Source organism: Trichophyton rubrum (genome assembly GCF_000151425.1).
Source record: "Trichophyton rubrum CBS 118892 genomic scaffold supercont2.3, whole genome shotgun sequence".
Taxonomy (NCBI): domain Eukaryota; kingdom Fungi; phylum Ascomycota; class Eurotiomycetes; order Onygenales; family Arthrodermataceae; genus Trichophyton; species Trichophyton rubrum.
The window spans coordinates 2145621-2165375 of NW_003456426.1; the positions used below are offsets into that span (position 1 = coordinate 2145621).

The 19755-nt window shown below is 48.7% G+C and overlaps 9 protein-coding genes across 10 annotated transcripts; 7 read left to right on the top strand and 2 right to left on the bottom strand.

Moving 5' to 3' along the window:
- Positions 1–937: 937 nt before the first annotated feature.
- On the bottom strand, positions 938–4059 carry TERG_12012 (uncharacterized protein). 2 transcript variants are annotated; one of them, XM_047751037.1, is made up of 2 exons: positions 1712–4059; positions 938–1623 (listed from the first exon to the last, which is right to left on the bottom strand). In XM_047751037.1, exon 1 carries the CDS (start codon positions 3621–3623, stop codon positions 3114–3116), a length of 510 nt encoding a protein of 169 aa, XP_047605973.1. In that variant the 5' UTR covers positions 3624–4059; the 3' UTR covers positions 938–1623; positions 1712–3113. The 2 variants fall into 2 exon arrangements, with proteins under 2 accessions (XP_047605973.1, XP_047605972.1); XM_047751036.1 differs by having other exon boundaries at positions 938–4059.
- A 404-nt stretch (positions 4060–4463) lies between these two features.
- On the top strand, positions 4464–5905 carry TERG_03546 (uncharacterized protein; the record flags this gene model as incomplete). Its single annotated transcript, XM_003236457.2, has 3 exons — positions 4464–4625; positions 4696–4851; positions 4921–5905. The coding sequence occupies 3 exons, from the start codon at positions 4464–4466 to the stop codon at positions 5239–5241; spliced, it is 639 nt and encodes a 212-aa protein (XP_003236505.1). The 3' UTR covers positions 5242–5905.
- Positions 5906–5916: 11 nt separating this feature from the next.
- On the top strand, positions 5917–6983 carry TERG_03547 (uncharacterized protein; the record flags this gene model as incomplete). Its single annotated transcript, XM_003236458.2, has 2 exons — positions 5917–6076; positions 6136–6983. Exons 1-2 carry the CDS (start codon positions 5944–5946, stop codon positions 6981–6983), a joined length of 981 nt encoding a protein of 326 aa, XP_003236506.1. The 5' UTR covers positions 5917–5943.
- Positions 6984–7977: 994 nt separating this feature from the next.
- On the top strand, positions 7978–10982 carry TERG_03548 (uncharacterized protein). Its single transcript, XM_003236459.2, has 4 exons — positions 7978–9111; positions 9184–10085; positions 10165–10226; positions 10296–10982. Exons 1-4 carry the CDS (start codon positions 7989–7991, stop codon positions 10468–10470), a joined length of 2262 nt encoding a protein of 753 aa, XP_003236507.1. The 5' UTR covers positions 7978–7988; the 3' UTR covers positions 10471–10982.
- An 869-nt stretch (positions 10983–11851) lies between these two features.
- TERG_12013 (uncharacterized protein) lies at positions 11852–12202 on the bottom strand (the record flags this gene model as incomplete). The annotated part of the gene is made up of 1 exon (XM_047751038.1): positions 11852–12202. One exon carries the CDS (start codon positions 12200–12202, stop codon positions 11852–11854), a length of 351 nt encoding a protein of 116 aa, XP_047605974.1.
- An 888-nt stretch (positions 12203–13090) lies between these two features.
- TERG_03549 (uncharacterized protein) lies at positions 13091–13730 on the top strand (the record flags this gene model as incomplete). The annotated part of the gene is made up of 2 exons (XM_003236461.2): positions 13091–13602; positions 13676–13730. 2 exons carry the CDS (start codon positions 13091–13093, stop codon positions 13728–13730), a joined length of 567 nt encoding a protein of 188 aa, XP_003236509.2.
- A 799-nt stretch (positions 13731–14529) lies between these two features.
- Positions 14530–16285, top strand: TERG_12014 (uncharacterized protein; the record flags this gene model as incomplete). Its single annotated transcript, XM_003236463.2, has 3 exons — positions 14530–14629; positions 14696–16125; positions 16181–16285. The coding sequence occupies 3 exons, from the start codon at positions 14530–14532 to the stop codon at positions 16283–16285; spliced, it is 1635 nt and encodes a 544-aa protein (XP_003236511.2).
- Positions 16286–16446: 161 nt separating this feature from the next.
- Positions 16447–16758, top strand: TERG_12015 (uncharacterized protein; the record flags this gene model as incomplete). Its single annotated transcript, XM_047751039.1, has 2 exons — positions 16447–16632; positions 16693–16758. The coding sequence occupies 2 exons, from the start codon at positions 16447–16449 to the stop codon at positions 16756–16758; spliced, it is 252 nt and encodes an 83-aa protein (XP_047605975.1).
- Positions 16759–18128: 1370 nt separating this feature from the next.
- TERG_03552 (uncharacterized protein) lies at positions 18129–19748 on the top strand (the record flags this gene model as incomplete). The annotated part of the gene is made up of 1 exon (XM_003236464.2): positions 18129–19748. The coding sequence occupies one exon, from the start codon at positions 18129–18131 to the stop codon at positions 19746–19748; it is 1620 nt and encodes a 539-aa protein (XP_003236512.2).
- Between the last annotated feature and the right edge of the window lie 7 nt (positions 19749–19755).

A 19755-nucleotide genomic window follows, 5' to 3' on the forward strand; every position in this document is an offset into this window, starting at 1 on the left:
TTGTTCCGGTACAGGGGGGAATGGCAGGTGGTCGGCTTCTGTTTGCATGCATGCATTCGCTTCCTTTCTTTTTCCTGCTTCCACCAATCTACTGCTCCTATCGAGCTTGGTCCTTTACCCACCTTCTTTTAACTATATACTCGGGGCAATTTCCCCCCATTGCGAACCGGTCCATGTGCTGCTCCCAGCCTCAGCCAACCAACCAACATATCGACCTGCACGGCTATATCCCCTTCCCCCTACCTACTTTTCCTTATGTCTAGCCCTCCCCATCCTGTTTAATACTACCTGTATATTCATTCATTATGCGGTCATCCTCTCTGGACCCCTTTCATATTTCTTGCTTTGTTTTCCTGTTTCATGCACATAGACAGCACAGCACAGCAGCAACAAAACCACCCTTTGTTTGATTGGAGGACCTTGTTCTTCCTGCTTTCTTCTTTTTCCTTGCCCTGTACAATCCATTTTGTCTGGCAGCAGGGCTGGCTGGGTTGGGAAATGGCTCTATGTTTTTGATTCCGCTTTTCGGTTTCTGGCTCAGGCTCAGCTCTGGCCTTAAGGCTTAACTGTACTTATATAAATACGGAGCGCTACGTTTTAATCGTGACATCTAACCTACCTTATATACATACATATATATCAATCAATCGATAAAATAATTAAAATCAACTCATTTTCATCAGAGCATGGTTCAAAGAAATTTGAACTTAGTGTATTGGATACTTTTCGAAGTCTATAACCATGGCAACTGTACTACTCGTGTCTTATATCATATATTACTGGTCTCGTTTGCTTGCTCACTCCGAGACTGGATACTTCAGCTCATCAACATGTCTTCTCTCCATATATGCCCTCGTCTGCTGAAGACATATTATATACTGCTGCTAGGTCTGCCTGTACTGGTGCTTGTACCCTGCTTGGGGCCACAAATTAAACCCGCGTATCCAACAAGTCGTTCTCAATTACTTGACCATAAAACGGTTCTATGTTGTTTCATGAAGCGCATAGTATATAATTAGAGAACCACCCTCAGCTGCCTAGAAACAAATCTTGATTCCGACAGGCCCTTCGAACTTGACCGTTGCCTGTTCGTATGAAGTATACCAGCACCTGTTATCTTCGACTGTCTTAACACAAGTAGTATCGTGATAGAGTCATACTGATCCTCATTCATAAAGCATATGCTGGATCAATGACCGTAATTTTCGCCTTCATCGAGTTGACATACTCCGATACTACGAGTAGAGCAGCGAGTATCGACATCACAGACAATCGGCTAACTTTAGAGAGATAAGTTTGAGGGTGTGAATAGTAGCGTACCGTATCAGGCATCATATGATATAGACATCTTTCGACGACAAAAATATTTGGCGGACGTGCGGATATGTCTGCCGCAAAGATGGAATTTCTTTAGACGGCGAGAGATATGGAGATCCATGGAGTGACCGAGCAAGGGGATGACCCTGATAAGAATAAGCTCGTGAAAGGGTGTTATACCGCCTGGCTCCAGACATGCCATGTTGCGATATAACTACTTGGCTGCTGGTAGCACAAGACAGGCCACTGTGGGTAGTATTCCAGCTTTGCCAAGGGGTCAGCGAGCTTAATGGACTCAAACAATATCTGTATATATGTTATTTCTGTCTTGCAGGCACGGAGTTGAAGCTAGTTAGAATGCCAGAGCTCTTGGAAGTTTGCGAGGGGGATCTACCTGTTTTCTCGAAACCACCGTAACTAGCCAAGGCAGATTTTAATGGGTACGGAGTATCCAGCTCGGTCTGTATACTCCGTAAAGGGTCCAAATTATTTCAACTAGCTATAGTAGCCCGAGACCAACCGAGGCTCTCTCTGTCCCTAGTCCCACCTCTCGCTCAACTGACTCCGTGTGGAAAAGGATCGAAAAGGAGAAGAAGCGCTAATGTTTTGATGTTTGATGCAGATGAAGAGCCGTGGATGCCAAGCTAGCCGGAAGCGGACTAGGCTAAGTTAAGGGTGCGGGCCGTTGCGGCCAGGCTTATGTAATCAAAGCTCAAAAGCAACATTCACAGGGGAAAAAGGGATGAAACACACATGTTATTACTATTCATTACGCGTTGGATAAAGTATTCTAGAGGGGATCTGAGAGGGAGTTATTGTTTTGTCTCACCATGATTTTGGACTAATTAAGCCAGGCAGGGCGATTCTATGCCGTCGAGCGCATCACACCGTGGCGAAGATGATATTAGCTTCGATACTGATACCAAAGAATCCAGGCTTTCATGGAATTTCAAATATTGAACCTACGGGGTAGTATGCAGTATATACATTTGCATACTGTTTAAAATATGCACTTATACCCAGCTTTATATAAAATAAAACCCTAGTGGCAAAGGAGAATATAAGGTATGGGGTTATCCCATATTTGGCGCTACCGCCCCGTGCTTGCTGTTTGGATACAGTGTCGAATATAACGTGGTCTTATACCTGATACCATTATAGCTTTGGATGAGTATACGTATACGGAGCTCTCTAGCTGCGTTGCCTCCAAATAGTTGAGCCCATATTATCCTACCTCATACCAGGAACACTGTTGTCTCTAAAGACACTCAGAACTGGATCATCATTTGCATCTCTATTGAAGCAATGTTGAGTTTTACCTGGAATTGGACTCTAAATATTGACTTTAGCAGCTGTGTTCATGTATCCTGGGCAGATACAGAAAAATACCTCGCTAAAGCCGGCCCTAGTGAAGACAAAAGCCCATTGTCTAGCCAGTTTATTGGATTGAACTAACAAGAATAAAATGGAATCTATCCATCAAGGCTTAACTACAAACATTACTAGATATTAAAGAGATGTAAAGGAACGCTTGATAGAAATATTTGAAAAGGAGTGTGTCAAGAGTCCTTCAGAGGGAAAATGTAGGTTTTTGTTTCTTCAACCCCGCTGCAAATCCCCTACTTACAAGGGGGTATTGGGCTGGAATGTGAAAGGTTGGGACGTTATATAAGGAGAACTTATTCTGAAGAAGTAGTGTCCGATGCTGCTCTTCAATTGTTTTGGAGAAGTTTCCACTTCTTCGCTCATTGCCCATTTCCCAAGGATCCGCAGGATGGCATCGACTTTGATGCCTTTCAATGTGCTGTATGCTTAACGGCTCTCCAATACGACAAAACATTGGGCGAGGTTAGTAAATACTGTATCGAGTGGCGGAAGGAGTCTGAATATCGTAGGAGTACGACGTTTCGACGGATAATCGAAAGCATTGTATTCCCAGGGACTCTTATACCAGACGCAGAAAAGAAACACAGATTGATACCTTCTACCTCATATAAGGCTACCTTTATTTTATGGAATATTGTTGATTGTTTGGCAGGGCTTGTGTCAACTTCCTGCTGAATACATACCCCGGTGGATGAGATTGAAGCTGTACCACCGGGGATACTTGAAAATTCTTCTGCCTTGATGTCAGGAGAGACAAAGCGGGAGGACGTCTTGATTTTAATAAGCTTGCTTCTACCTGTAAGATTGGGAAAGGAGAGTGGCTGAATTGCCCTTTGGGTGAGAGAAATGACATTGGCACTGGTGAACGGCTTAACTAAGTGAGAGAAGTTTCCTCTAGAACAATACATTGATACATCCATGGTGCTATGTCTCTCTTTCTTCCTCGCTGAGGAGACACTTATGGAGATATGCTATCAAAAATGTATGTTATCCTCATTTTCTAAGGGATGCGGCGGGCCTAATATATAATCTCTGAAGTAAGCAGTTATACGGTCATGTAAGCATATTGCTAATGCAGGTAATACGTTTAAAGACGATATCATGCTCGATATACGGAAATTCCCTTACTAAGTTTTCTCTGTTGAATACATTTTTGATAATAGTCTGCGGTAACTTCCGAATACTATGTAAATCTGCTGTCGACAACAGGTCAACCATGGGAGACTTTGATATGTCTGAGGCTTCGTTGATCGGTATGGCCAACCAAAGTAGTAAGATGACCAATGCTGTATAGCAGAGTAAGCAAGTAGAATTCAATGCGGCCTCCAGCGGTCACTGCTGCCTTGACATCCCCGCGGCGTAGCAGGCAGATGATGTCCCTATGTGGGCGGAATTGACATCCTTTGCCGGGGCAGACTCAATCTAAGGCCGTAAATATATGTAGAAGGAGAAAGAAGGTCATCTGCTGTGATCAATGAGTGCTGCTCTCTCAGAGGGATGTTCTAGCAGGTTGATGCCTGTCTCGCCGGCCCCTGCCACTGCCCACGCCGAGAGAAGAGTATAAAAGGAAAGACAGTCTGCTTTCTATCTCTCTCTCTTTTGTTTTCTTTTCTTTCTTCTCTCACCTGCCAGTTTGTTTATCTTCAGCTTCAACCTCACCTATCTCTCCATATCTCTCTCCGCTTCAACTTCATCATCCTGCTCCCCTTCGCCTCTGACAGAGCTTCACAGACAGGACCAGGCCAGAGAGAGCTGCAAAGATGATCACCACTCCCACCTTCGCCGAAATGGAGGACACGGCTCGCGCAGTCATCCTCTGCCTCAAGAAATGCCCTGATCTCGCCCATACCAAGGTGGCCATCATCGGAGGCGCTGCCATCTGCAGATACGTTGCTGAGCGGAAGCCAACTGATGACCCAGAGGTAGGTGACGGTCTATCAAAGTCAAGAGCCAGGGGGCATATGTCGCGTCTGGCAGCTAACTGAGGAGCAGGACGTCGACTTCATGATCACCATCCCCAACGCGGAGGTGGCGCACCGCAGACTGCTGCAGGCCTTCGACACCATGTTTACTGAGTACGAGGGCTGTCTGTACTATTCTCACCCAGGCGGAAAGCAGATTAAGGTTGACTTCAGCACCAACTGCCGCGTAAGCCTCTTATTCGTGTGTGTTCACGTCAGATATTGGTGGCTAACAAGGGAGTATGGTATGTGATAGCTGCCCTACATGCCCATGGCAGCAACCATTGTGCGAGACGTCGACATCGACTGTCTCCCCTACATCGGGCCGACCGACCTGCTGGTGCTGTCCATCCGCCTCTGCGGCCAGCGTAACAGTGAGTACTCCCACATCGACCGCGACTCTGCCGACGCGGTAGCCCTGGCCGAGACCATCGTCAAGGAAGGACCTGTTGTCCTGTCTCCCATCCAGCGCCAGGTCGTCCGTGAGGAGCTGGCTGAAGTCGTTCACTGGGGCCCCAAGGACGAGACCTGGTGGAGAGGCGTGCTTGCTGCTGCCTTGAGCTCCAAGGACAAATGAAATGATTCCCGCTTAACCAGTTGCGTGGTCCATGGTATCTTATGCCGCTTGACAAGCTCATATGGATGTCTTCTTTCTTCTCATCAATCACTTTTAATGAGTTTTCCTTTACCTGGTCCAGTTTTAGGGGGTTATCATGGTAGTTATCTAGTGAGATGGTTAGTTCAACTGAAGGAGCAGACATGAGGATAATGCAATGTGCATTTGTTTTCAGATTACTCATCTCACTTGTCGACAAGCTAGTTATCATACAAGGGTCTCGATGGGGGTGTCGATGGATCGTCAGGAGAAACGGCGAGATCGACTTTGATGTATCAGAAGCTGATATTGTATGTGTATCTAGCTGACGTCCCTGATATAAACATGTTTGATGTTGCGGGTAAACAAGTCGCCAGCCACCTGTTAGACAAGACTCCCTCAGCTATTCTAGGTTGCAGATCACCGTCCTGTGCATGTTTTATGCCGTGTTTCATCGATGTCGCTGTCGCTTCGTCGTTTTCTTCGTCTTTCTAACAAAACTTCCGTATACTGTGACTAAGATCTTAGTAATCAAAGGTGACTTCTTAGTCATCTATTACTAATCAGCGCGTCTCCCCGCGAGTTTTCGCGACGTCGAATTTAATTGAAAAAGAAGAAAAACGCAGAAAAGACATCAAAAGAGACCGGAAGAGACGAAATAAACGGCAGATCGAGAGCGCGAAGATGTCCTCTGACGGCGTGGACTGCGAGGAGCCGCCGTGCATCAACCCGTACGAGGTGCTGGGCGTGGCCGAGCAGGCGGGCGCGGACGAGATAAGGTCAGCCTACAGGAAAAAGGCTCTCAGACACCACCCAGGTAAGGCCGGATATATATATATATTGATATGATGTGAACAGCTGCTGATGAGGAGATAGACAAGGTCTCGGCTGGGGACAAGGATGCCGCCCACAGGAAGTTCCAGGAAATCGCGTTTGCGTATGCGATTCTGTCCGACGAGCGGCGGCGGCGGCGCTACGACACGACGGGCAACACGTCGGAGTCGCTCGACCTAGAGGACGACGACTTCAGCTGGACGGACTTCTACCGCGAGCAGTTCAGCGTCATGATCGACGGGACGCTGCTGGACAAGTTCAAGCAGGAGTACAAGGGCTCGGACGAGGAGAGGTCGGACCTGCTGCGGGTATATGAGGAGTGCAAGGGGCAGATGGACGGGATCTACGAGCGAGTCATGGCCAGCGACGTGTTGGAGGACGACGACCGGTTCCGCGCCCTCATCCGCGACGCCATCGAGGCCGGCGAGGTCGCGGACTATCCAGCCTTCACGGAGGAGCCGGCGGAGACGAAGCGGGCGCGGCGTAGGGCTGCAAGGAAGGAAGCCGGCGAGGCCATGGAGATGGCCCGGGAGCTCGGGGTCGAAGAGAAGCTGTTCGGCAGCGGCAGCAAGAAAGCGAAAGGAGGTAAAGGCCGAGGAGACGGGGGCGAGGATGCGCTGATGGCGCTCATCCAGCAGCGCCAGAAGAGCCGGGGAGAGTCCTTCCTGGCCAACCTGGAGGCCAAGTACGCTCCGAAGACGCAGACGCAGAAGCACAAGCACAAGCACAAGCACAAGAAGCGGGCTGCAGAGGATGATGATGAACCGCCGGAAGAAGCATTCCACAAGCCGCGAACCCGGCCGCTGGACGGGGGCCAGAACCAGCACCAGCCACGCGAGAATAATAATGCTAAGAATACTAAGAATGGACGGAAGAGGGCAAAGACGTGAAGGGCCATATAATTCCTTTTCCCCGTCGCCTCGATCACCGCTCGATCTGCCCTCCCTGTGTTTGTCTAGTCTCCTTTCGCTCTCCCCGTCGGCGTTGGCGTGGTTGTTGGAGCAAGGGAGTTCCCTCGGGTCTTGATGCATGCGCTTTTTCTTCTTTTTCCTTCGTCTTCCCTGCAGGCCGGATGTGATGCCAAGCGGGAGCTCCTCTTCCTCAGCTGTTGTTCTCTGGCCGTCTTTTCTTCGTTGCTGTCCTGTCGTTTTTCCTGTGTTATTTGTTATGTAGCCGGCGCTCGCCCTCTGCCAAATACAACACCAGCAGCAACAACAACTACAACAACAACAACAACTACTACAACATCACCAGCTTCAGCCGCAACTGCGAAACGGCTATCCAGGACGACGAGACGAGACGAGAGCACGAACAAGCGCATCTCGTCCCGGGGGTGTCCTCGTCGCTTCTGCTTGGCCTTTCCTTGTTCTTCGTCTTGCCCAGGCCCTAATATAAACAACATGGACGAGCTGCTTCAGCCACATCCTCGCCTGCTCCCGCGCTCTCTATCGCGACCCTGAAAAGCCGACCTGCTCGTCTCTCTCTCTCTCTCGCTGTCTCTGTCTCTATCTGTCTGTCCTCCCTTCGCTGTCCTGCGCTGTCCTGGTTGTTCTGTTGCTGGTGAAACTGACCGCGCACGCAGCTTGATCCCTTGTCCCACCAGCGCTGCCGCAAGCGACGCTCCCTGTGGCTGCGGCGCCACGACCGAACCAGCATCCTGACTCTGGGAATCATCGCAGGGACGCTCTCGCTGCCTCCCTTTGCTGTCTGCCTGTCCTGACGGCTCGCTGCCAGCGTCTCTCCGTCTGACGTTCTGTCGCCGTCGACTTTTGGGCGCGGCGGGTTTTGCCTGGCTCCACCAGAACCGCCAGAGCAGATCCAAGCCTATCTCGCTCGCTTTCGTATTTTCATCTCTTCTCTTCCTCTTCCTCTTCCTCTTCTTTCTCCCCTTCACCATGGTCCCCAAGATGTCTCTCGAGTCAGCCCTTGACGAGGAGCGGCGCGAGATCCTCGAGATCCTCCAGGGCCGCACCCAGCAGCAGCAGCAGAGCAGCCCCCAGAGCCCTCAGAGCCAGCATAACCACTCTCCTCGTCCCCACCATCATGCTACCGTACAAGCTCCTCCCATCCGCTCCATGCTCGATGTTGCGCCTGCTCCCTCTGGACGAGCAGGGTCGATCAAGTCGTCGTCTGGCAGCGTACGGAGCATGCTCGACCCGTTATCGCCCTCGCCGCTGAGGGAGACGCACAGCGCGGCGTCCTCGCCCACCTCCTCAGCCCATACTCCGTCCATACACGAGCCAGACGGCCTGCGTCGGGCCTCAGAGTCATCCTATGGCGGCCTGCCGTCTGTAGGGAAGAAGACCGGCGTCGAAGCGTACCAGTTTGGCATGCTCCCCAGCGTACCGAGCCAGCTGCCAAAGCGAGTCACCCAGGGTGGCAAGAAGAGCGTCACTGGAAACGGCAACAATCATAACAGTAATAACAAACACCCCCCAAACTCCATGGCCGCCGTCATGTCCGGGGCCGACTTTGGGCCTTTACCGGGTTTCCCGCGTGGCAGACAGATCGGCCGCCATGCTCGCGGATTTCCACACAGCTCTACATCTCCCATGCGCTCGCGGTCTCCAGGACCACGCTCGCTGAACAGTCTCAATCCACAGGCAGCCAACTCAAAGTCAAACGTCAATACTTTTGTCACGGACTCCGGCAGGGTTATCAACTTGGATCACGCATATAGAAAGCTGTCTAACGCGGCGCTGCAGCGCTCAAGTGGCAGCCTGGCCCATCTGCCTCACATTGAGAAGAAGGAACTGGAAGATCTGGCTGAACATTCAGACTCAGACGCTAGACTTGCTAAAGATTACTATGATACCCCTGACGGTGGCTTTAGTGAGGACCACACCAGTGAAGAAGAGGAGGACATCAGCTCGGATGATGAGCTCTGGCGATTGGGCGTTGGAAGAGGCCGTGGCCGGACGAGAAAGAAGCGTGATGGCCAGGGAACTGATCACGACCTAGATGACCCAGAAGCAGCCAATAAGGTCAGAAGTCTCCTGGCAGCCGCCGAAGAAGAACGTACGTATTCACTTTCTATTTTATTTTTATTTCTACTCGATTTAAGTGTCTTGTGTTAACAAGTAGCTATAGGCAAATCCGTGTCCTCGACGTATAAAGTCCGGTCTCTGCTCGAGCCTGACAACCGCGCTGTTGCAGCAGCGGCTGAAAAGCCCATGAAGCACAAGACCAGTGTCCATCCAAACACTAATTTTGATATCACCGTCTCCCAAGGCAATACCCCGGTTGGTTCAGACGATGAAGGAGACGGAGGGAATCGTGATGGTATTCCTATGGAGGATGAGGCAGAGATCAGTGAGATCAAAAAGGCCCAGAATCTGAACGTCTACCTCTCGCCAACAGACCAGTCGGTGCCCAACAGAGTCATTCGCACTATTGTACGCGGAGATTTTGCCAAGATGCAAGAGGAGGCCGAACAAGGTCTTCGTCGAACCCGTAGCTATCTCGTGGCTACTGACCTGAGCGAGGAATCAGTTTATGCCCTCGAATGGACTATCGGTACTATATTGCGTGATGGAGACACGATGTATGCCATCTACGCCATCGACGAAGAAAACTCATCGTCCTCTGTTAAACCGTCTGAAACTGACCTTCCATCCGTAACGCCAATAAGCGACGGATATAAGGCTGTCCTGGACATGATTACCACAATGCATTCACAGGCAGGAGGTCGTGCAAAAGCACCCACCCGGCCATCATCATCGTTCCCTTCGCCGCAGGTCTCAACCACTCATCTCCCTGGTTCTGCCAGCGACAGGGAGAAAGAGAAAGACAGTCACAAAGAAAAGGGCTTGGAGAGCGCAACAGGTTCAGTGGATTCGAGAGCCTTATCGAAAACGGAGGCAGACCGCGCCCATGCCATCGACGGCCTCACACAGACATGCGTGCGTCTGATGCGCAAGACGAAGCTGCAGGTTCGTGTGGCGGTCGAGGTGATACACTGCAAAAGCCCCAAGCATCTCATCACAGAGGCGGTAAGTTTGTGCTCCATGCATAATACACTCACATAAGTAATAAGACCTCGTACTAACCAATAAACCCCCCCCCCTCTAGATCGATGCTCTCGAGCCGACTCTTGTCATTCTTGGCTCCAGAGGCCGAAGCGCGCTCAAGGGGTTCGTCTAACCTTCTTTTCCCCGTATATACTTTCGCACAGCCTCACTAACGTCTTAACATATGGCTAGTGTTCTTCTGGGCTCGTTCTCGAATTATCTTGTCACCAAGTCCTCTGCTCCGGTGATGGTTGCTCGTAAGAAGCTGAAGAAACACACCAAGTTCAAGAACAATCCTCTCCGCTTCTCGAACAACCTCGCAGGTCTGGGATCCAACATGAAACTTGCGAATGCCAAAATCGATTAGTGCCATACCCTTCCCCTTCGTTCTCCTCTCACGATACGACTGTTACTCTTTGCCTAATTTTACTTTTTTTCTACCTTTTTTACGTCCTTAGCATTGCACTGCATCATCCATTTTTCTGCTTTACTTTTTTCAGTCATCATGTCATTGCCCTTTTTTCATCTCTCAGGAATGATTCCCCCTCCCACAAGCCTTATACCTGCATTGCATTGCATGGTCTTACTTTACCAAAACACAAAAGAAGCAAAGATACAACTACTACACCAACCCTGAACCCTAACTCGAACTTGAACCTGAATGCTAAGCAAGCGGTCTACACTTTGCCTTTGTTGCTCTGTTTTTAACTAGTTATTTGAAATTGCCACTCCCCTGCGTACTGCTACTGCTACTCGTTATGCCTACCATGTCATGTTCTGGAGTGGTTTTACTCTAATGGCGTTGAGAATGCATAACTTACTTACCCTACAGATTCCATATCAGTGAAACGGCATGGATGGATGGATGGATGGACGGATGGACGGATGGACGGGACGGATATGTGATTGTGATACGGGCTGGAGTTTTTTGATTCTTGTCTCATCTGCAGGTTTCAGTGTTCTTTGTCATGGAATAGGAGTTTGTTAGGCTAGTTTCATCCAATAAAGCGTTGATATTCGCATTCTTTAACCGGGAGAGCCTTTCAAGCCTTTCAGTTTATGTCTGAGTTGTCCTCCTTTGGTACGTATGTATTTGTCCGCACCGCTTGTCCATAGGTGGTTCTTTCACTGACCTGGAGATGCGGATAGTAGTGAATGCTGGAGATGAATATTCCCAATGAATATTCCCAACCACCCCATTGATACCCAGTGAAGACTCAGCTCTTCACTATAGCCTCTCGAACAGCATATATACCCGTCTTCCTCTCGCTGAATTCCTTTCCTTTCCTACAAAATTCATCACCACTTCTTCCTAGGAAATGACCAAAATACCCAAACTTCCTATCATATGTACTGGGAGATAAGTACACTGACATCTCCTGCTGACGCTCTGCAAACCGCGGGAGTAGTCATACCTCACAAAAGCCCGGCAGAGAACTCTTTGCAAGCAGCAGCTCCAGAACCGCCCCGGAATCTGGCCCTTTCTCCGCCCTGAAATGTCAAAATCTCGTCGCTGAGAATTTGATAGAGGGTATATCCTTAGATAAAACTACCTGCCCGTGACCATCAGGACTCTGTGACAACGGTGCGCTGGCCCACGAAAGCCCTGTGAGCAAGTAAGTACTCGTTTAGCCGTTCCTTGAGCCAAAGGCTAACCCCCTGAGTATCCGAAGGCTGTATGTAAAGAGCTCCGTTCGTTTAACTGGGAAGAGGTTATCGAAGAGCAAATCATGATTGGATCAAAGGTTTCATCTCTCGATCAAGTTTGAAATTTTTATTGGTTGTGGCTCAACTGACGGTGTATTAGGAGCCTGACTCCCCCGAGCTACGCCAGCTCCACCTGTTACGGGTGGAGATTTGGGCCCGAATTGGTGCACTGGCTGGCTCGCGCCGCGAGGAGCTTTTTCAGTTGCGCCGGCAGCTGATGGCTCCCCGACACGCTGAGCGGTCAGCGCATGCTCATGCGGCTGGGCTCGCCTCTGCGATAGCCCGCCGAGCTCGTCAGGAGGCCGACGAACGCTGCCGGTTGGAGGAGAACCCGGTCTAATTCCTTTCGTTCTCCATTCTTGGATTACGTCTATGGAGTTCGGAATGTTCATAATTAGGTATGTTTCATGTATTCAATAATATACATCAGGACATACTGATAAGTCATTATGTGGCACAGCGGCAATCAGAGAGCCATAGATACTTGGGCAATCAACGCAACATTGCCTTCTCTCCCTATAATCCCGAACAGCTCATACATTCAACTACCTGCCGCATCTTGAGCCAAAAGGGTCGACAAGGTGTGCAAATTCCAGGAAGGACGACCAGCTACGCTGTCCTAATAGCGCTACATAAGCTATCGAGAGGCAAACCGCCGGATACTTTAATTAGCCAGGGGATTAAAGGGGAAGATCTCAAGGTACCCATTAGTTATCGGACCTGGAAAGGAAACAGCTGATACTACGACTTCATATCCTTACTCACCCTTACATATATATATAAGGGATATAATATTCTCGTGCGAGCTCGAATCAAATCCCTAAATACTAGACATCCAGGTCTCCTGGAAGGTGACTATTACTCAGATCAAAACGCTTACGGTGGAACACAAAACAGCAACCCAAGCCTATACCATAGCAACAACAACTAGACGACATCCCTGGTCTCAGAATCCATCACGTCCGCGACGGAATACCGGCTGGGAAAATCACCAAGCCCAAATAGGGAAGTTGGGCAAGCAAACCAGTGAGATAAACCGAGTACGTATAGAGAAGACTCAGCAAGCGAAGTAGGTTCCCTGGCTACGAAAAAAACCCCCTCAAGGGATATCGTGTCCATATTCCTAGCACTCGCCCCTGGACATTGCAGCATATATTTGAGAATGTACTAACTGATAGTGAAATAATAGGTTTTCTGCCAGCCGCTGTACATGCATGGGAGATACTGATATATGGTCTGGACATAGGCCTCTGGTCTGCTATCACTCTCAAATCGCCCGGATGACGGTAACCCCAGGAATCCACAGGATCGGTGGCCAGGAACTGGCCTTCTTTGTCCACAACAAGTTGGGCCGGGAGATGTTGGCCCTTCCAGAGCGGGATGTCCGCTATGCTCCTGGTAGCATGGGACTTCATCAGATACATCTTCACCGGCCCTCGTATATCAATGGCCTGCTGATCCAGTCCCGGGGAAGGCGTGAGATGCGTGCCTGTACAGCTTGCCAGGGGTCAACAGGCCTCAGACCTTTCACAGAGTGTGCACGGCTGCCCGGACACTTTGGCGGCGAGGGAATCTTCCACTTCATGATCAAGCTCAAAAAAAGCCATTACGTCAAGCAAGCATCAGACAAGTTGCAGATATCTCTACTCCAAATCCTAGATTCCGACAAGCTACGACCCCAGTCAATAATCCGTTCAAGCAACTCATACCTGGCTGTCGTATTCGGTACGACCAAGATCGGGGAAAGAGCGCAGCGAAAATTGGAAAAGATCGAGTTCTCATTCGAAAGAAAGTCAGTTAAAAAACTGATCTATAACTTTGGAGACACTAGTGTGGGAAGAAACTAACTCTTTGGTCGATTCTAGTGGGATACTCAACTACTTTGGAGGAAGTAGCCAGAGCTATACACGAACTATTTGAGACTTCAAAGATAGAGAGCAAAATGGAGGGTGAGATTACTTTCGGAAGAAAAGAAAAAGATCTATCACGTCGAAAATTCGGAGGGTTCAAAAGCTCAAGTTGTTGTCTGCCCCTGCTAGAGGGCTCATACAACGACCTTTTAGAGCTTTAAAGCAGAAATTCGAATCGATATCCAGGTTGAAATCGTCGCTGGTCCCTCTAACTTAGATTACTCTCGAAAAAGCTTCAGCTCTGCCCACTATTTGTGTGGGCTCACTCCTTTTAGTGTAGTGGCAGACTTTGACAATTGCCCTGATTCATTTGAAATTTCTGGGTAGAATACCCTAGGATGTCGGATGACTGAACGGAAGGATAATGTTACCTGCTTACTCCCCCAGGTCATCATGTACGCCGATAATTCACAGACCGCTTGGCGCGTTCGAGGCTTATCAGGGACTTGAAGATTGAAATTGAGGACCTAAAAGCAGAGTTATTGTTCGAGAAGGGGTTACACAAGGATTAAGCAGACTTCGCGGCGCTCCTTGTCCTTAAGGGGGGTGCAGCGAGCTACGAGTCTGGAAATCGTATACATACTTCTCTTCGCATCAACTCAGCTAAGCCTGTTATATTAGCTTTGCCATACAACTTTGTTACAAAAAGTCTCAACGGTCTTCAATACTATGACGTAGTTACTTATCAGCGAGTAAATAGTTATAGCGTTGCGGGCGAAAATGATGCTAACTTCATACCTTCTGATGCACATAACAGTTCATTGTCCTCGCTGTGTGTAAATACTCAACTAAAGACGATCCTGAGCAAGATGATATTACACGGGTGTGTCCTGTGCGGCAGAGATGTTTTCCCTCACGATAATAATGTCCTCAAGGAAAAAATACATTGGGATAGCGAATATCGAGCATGTAAGCGTTAATATGTGTCTAATCCTGGGATGGGAAAATTCCACAATAACTGACTGAACACTGGAGTGTGCGTCAACCCAGCACGAGGGCTGCAGCCAGAGGTGTCCGGAGTAAGCAGAAATCATGCTCCACGCTTCATATATAGAGCGCCGCTCAATTTTGACGGCCGATGGGACGATCCAGGGTATGACCTGGAAGACGCCAGTCTTGATCCTGAGGATGAGGTAGTATTCAATATGCACATCCGGGTTCCAATGCGATGTCGCTCTGGTTTTATTATACACGCCTCATGCTATTCCCTTCTCGAACGGTTCTTTAGCCCTGGCGAAGTTCCAATAGAACGCCTGATGGACTTATTCTGGTCTTGTCCCATTCTGGGATGCGGTATGAATACCCTTGATTGGGGCCATGAATATAGTGGAGTCTTCAGGGTCAAGGAGCACTATCCGTGGGAGAAAAGGGTTGTAAAGGTTGAAGGCTCGTGGATATTCTACGCACCTGACATTCCTGAACCATTCTTCCTTCATGATCCGTGGGGGGCACTGAAGAACGGCAAACGCATAAAAGCACTCGTACGGAGAGCACGACTGGACGATAAGCGAAAGAAACGAAGGCTGGTTGAACGAAGCTCAGCTCCAATAAGTGGCTATGCTGAGCCTAATTGCCTAACCAGCCTCACCCTCGAACTCCTAGAGCTCATAGTTGTTCAGCTACCCACAGTTGATGCATTGGCGTTGTCTCAGGCCTCGAAAGGATTGGCCCGGATCATCCCTTCCAACCTGGGACAGTCCTTTTGGAGGTCTCGATTCCAGCCAAATCTCGAGCTTGGTTATGCGTTCGAAGCTAACAAAACTAACTGCTTGCTTGACTGGAAATGGTTATACTTTAAATTCAGGGATCTAACGCGTTTGGAGCCAGGGTTGAAAAATAGAATGCGTATCTGGAAACTCATTCAGTCACCAATATCCGAGCTGGTAACTTTGGGTTGGAGTAGTGGCATCTCCCTGCGTCCTTTGAATATCGAAAAAAACCAATTAAGATGGACAAAAGGCCGAGGAGTCATCCATCCCATGGAAAGCGAATGTCCAGGTTATCCAGATATGAAAAGCCGGGATTTCCAAGATGGGTGCAAGGAATTTTACACTCAACTAACTGCTATCCCCGATAATATTCACCAGATTATAGCCACCACTGTAGTGGCTGGCGAGGCTTCTTTTGTTAGTGGGCTCCGCTTCATCATCGAGGGAGGCCCTGATATCTGTCTGGGGTACACGAGAGGGGGGAAGAGGCAGAATTTGGATATTGTTGGCGGGTCGGCGAACTCGACAGGCCTACAGGGTTTTGCTCTCTCAGTAGGACAGAAGGGAATACATGGCCTGAGAGCAATAAGCCAGGATGGCAGATGCTCAGAATGGGCTGGCCTGACTCACAAGCTACTCAAGCCACAATATCTCGTGGTGCCAAAGCGTGTCATCAGCCTAGAGGCAGGTTTTGATGTGAGGGTCTTATCATTCCAACGATGTCCAAACTCTTGACTGACAATTATCGTAGGGATTCAAGATGGTCCGACTTGCAATTGCGGAATACCAGCCGGACAGCTCACAGGAGGACCGGCCACCACTGAAGAAACGCAAACATGAACTGGTATCAAACTAAACCACCATAGAAGGAATGTGATCCACTGTTCCTTTCCCAGATATCCTGATCCTCACCAGCAATAGTCATGCTACAATGTTTGTGAGGTGTGGTTTTTCAGTAGCTTTTAAACGGTGAACTGGGGCATAAGCCTGCAACTATCCGCGAATTATTCTCAGAATATGGTTCTCGCTATTAATAGCAAACAACACTGTAATGCGAATGCTGCGTCCGTACCCCTTGGCCGTGGTTATGTCTCGTCCGACGTCCGTACTCAGCATTTGGCGGTTGCGTATGGCTACATCTCTGCGGAGGCTGAGGAATCCCAAAGTAACCAACTCCTATCGCAGCACGCCTTAAGGTGTTCAGTAACTATTAATCGGTAAGTAACATCTCTCAGGAAATGCATTCATATCAAGTATTAACAGAATGAGAAACGCGAAGATGTTGAGGATGTTGTTGCAATTACCTGTTTCGGACTTAGCCCTAAGTAGCTAACTTGGCCCGAAAGTCACGCGTCGCTTTAATTTCAACTTCAACTCCATCAACATCAAAAGCTCCATAATTGCAACGCATCCCCGGTGCTGACAGTGAGGAAAGCCGTGGACTCGCTGATATACTGATCTATGCGATGAAATACCTGGTAGAGGCAGACACATTCTGACTAGGACCCTAGGAGTAATGGATTACTGGATCCTGGGCCGAAGAAGGCGGAGATTGATTACCTATCAACAATCAGTCTGTCAGTTTCAATAATCTACAAACCAACAATATGGTCGGCGTATTTCTTTGTTTCTTAGCACGATGCATTGGCCGACTTGAACGCCACATGTTGGACAAGAAGGGATCGCTGCATGCCTTCTTCGTTTGTCAAACGACCAACATGCCTTATCGGATGCGAATCATAAGAAGATCTTCCGTTCAGGTGGCTTCTCCTATGCAGCACATCCCTGCAAATGTGGAACTATTATCGATGATACCCAAGAAGAGAACGGGGGGAAGGTAATTCTTAGAGCCTTGACGAGGCTAGGAACCACGCTGTTAACACCCTGCATTTTCTATGATTGATCTCAACTCCATTCTCGTGGCTTTATTTTGAGCCCGTACAAACGGCTTCTTTGTTGTTGGCAACTCGTACTCTCCGTTTGCTCTTAAGGGCATATTTAATTGTAGGAAGTACAGATTTGTATGTGCCTGCTTATATTTACAGAGTTTGCGCCTCCTGTCCATCAAAAATGAGAATCTCATTGTTTCTCTATACTAAATCTTATTCTCTTTAACTGCATTAACCTGACCGCCGCGTTCTTTGGTAGGTCATTTGTCTTGGTCACTCCAGCACTAATGGTGAGGAAATTTTCACTGTTTAATCTCGACTAAATATGGATACCTGATATCGATTGACTAGGGACACTTTCTGAACCACTACCTTGCTCTCGGAGTGATAGTTTGTTGGACCCTGCAATCCTCTGCAAGATCGGTATCCTCAAGCTTCTCAAGCGGGACGTCAAGAACCACGGTTTCCGCCACTATATCCAACGGGGTATCTATAAACTACACTAGTCCGGTCTCAGGGACTTGTGAGACAACATTTCGTCACCAGAGACAGTATACTGGCTACGTCAGCCTCCCCCCATCTACAATAGGGTCAATTCAGCAAAACTACTCCATCAACACCTTTTTCTGGTTCGTAGAATCGAGATTTAACGCTCAAAATGCGCCACTTACAGTTTATTTGAATGGAGGTCCTGGAAGTACCAGCCTTGTTGGCGTGTTTCAAGAGACTGGACCATGCGAGGTTATTGAAATTGGAAAGAATAGACTTGGAACGCGCGCAAGAGAATGGGGCTGGGACAGGAGCAGTAACATGCTCTACATTGACCAACCTGTGCAGTCAGGATTCTCGTTTGACCGGTTGCGAGAAGGTTCCTTAAACTTACTTGATTCGACATATACGTTTCCTCCTTCTGAGCCACCAGCCAACCAGTCTAGAATCACTTGGCTTGATGGTATCACTTCTTCGAATAACGTGCAGGTCACCACAAACACCACTTCCACAGCTGCAAAAGCGCTTTGGCATGTTCTGCAAGCTATTCTAGCGGAGTTTCCACAATACGCCTCAGTGTCTCAGGGCGCTGCGAATATTCATCTATTTTCGGAGAGCTACGGAGGAAAATATGCCCCAAATTTTGTGTCTTATTTCGAAAATCAAAATGCAAAGCTGAAAGAAGGGAGGCTATCTCCTACGGATACTCTTCGAATTAACATTCAATCTATAGGAATATTGCAAGGTTGTATTGACGACCTTGTTCAAAATCCCTACTTCCCGATTTTTGCATACAACAATAGCTATGGTATCAGCGCCATCACACAAGAAGAGAAGGACGGCTTCTTGACGAATTTCTCTAAGCCGGGTGGCTGCCGAGATAAAGTTATTGGTTGTCGAGAAGAAATTAAAGCTTCCGACCCTGAAAACACAGGCACCGTAGAGGTCGTGAATAAAAAGTGCCTAGAGGCGCTTTCTACGTGTTTATCAGAAACACCCAACTTATTCTCGAAACTCGGGCGTAGCAGCCATGATATCTCACAGAGCAGCCTTGATCCATTTCCATCTCATACATACCTTGAATATCTTAACCAGGAAGATGTGCAGAAATCAATCGGGGCTCAGATGAATATTACGGATTATAGCTCAACTGTTTCAACCGCCTTCCTCGGTACAGCTGACTATGACCGGGGAGATTATGTCTCAGAGCTAGCCAAGCTGCTGAATAAAGGAATACGAATTGCTCTGATATATGGGGACAGGGATTACATATGCAACTGGATGGGTGGCCAGGCAACCGCATTTTCAATTGCAGCTTCGTCTTCTTCGTATCTAAGCGGCTTCAACGCCGCTGGCTATGCGCCCCTCATCATCAACGATACCTATGTTGGGGGGATGACTCGCCAGTTCGGCAATCTATCATTCACCCGAATATATGACGCCGGCCACTTGATATCTGCCTACCAACCGGAGACACTCTTCACGCTCTTCTCGCGCATCGTCCAGGGATCAGTTGACCTATCCACTGGCCAGAAGGTAGATATATCTACGTTTAGCACACAAGGTGATGCAAATACTACGGCAACCAATTCATCCCCTCCGATGGCTAAACCGACCTGTTACCTTCGGAGGGTGAAAGATACCTGTTCACAAGAGCAGACGGAGAAACTGGCTCGTGGGGATGGGGTTATTGTCAATGGAATCTGGTATGAGTCTGAATCCGACTGGAAAATGCCATCCCCTACCAGTAGAGAAGGGGAAGGTGGTGCAGCTTGGACCGGGAGTGTGGTCCAAGCCTATGTTGCTACTAGCACACCATCAATGATAGGGCAACGTTCGGTTAAACGTTCGTCGGGGACGAAGCAGCTTGGTTCCTCGGGCCTGGTTGGCTTAATAACAGTCGTTTTCGCAGCGCTCACCACGACTTCCTTGCCATATTGAGTTTCTA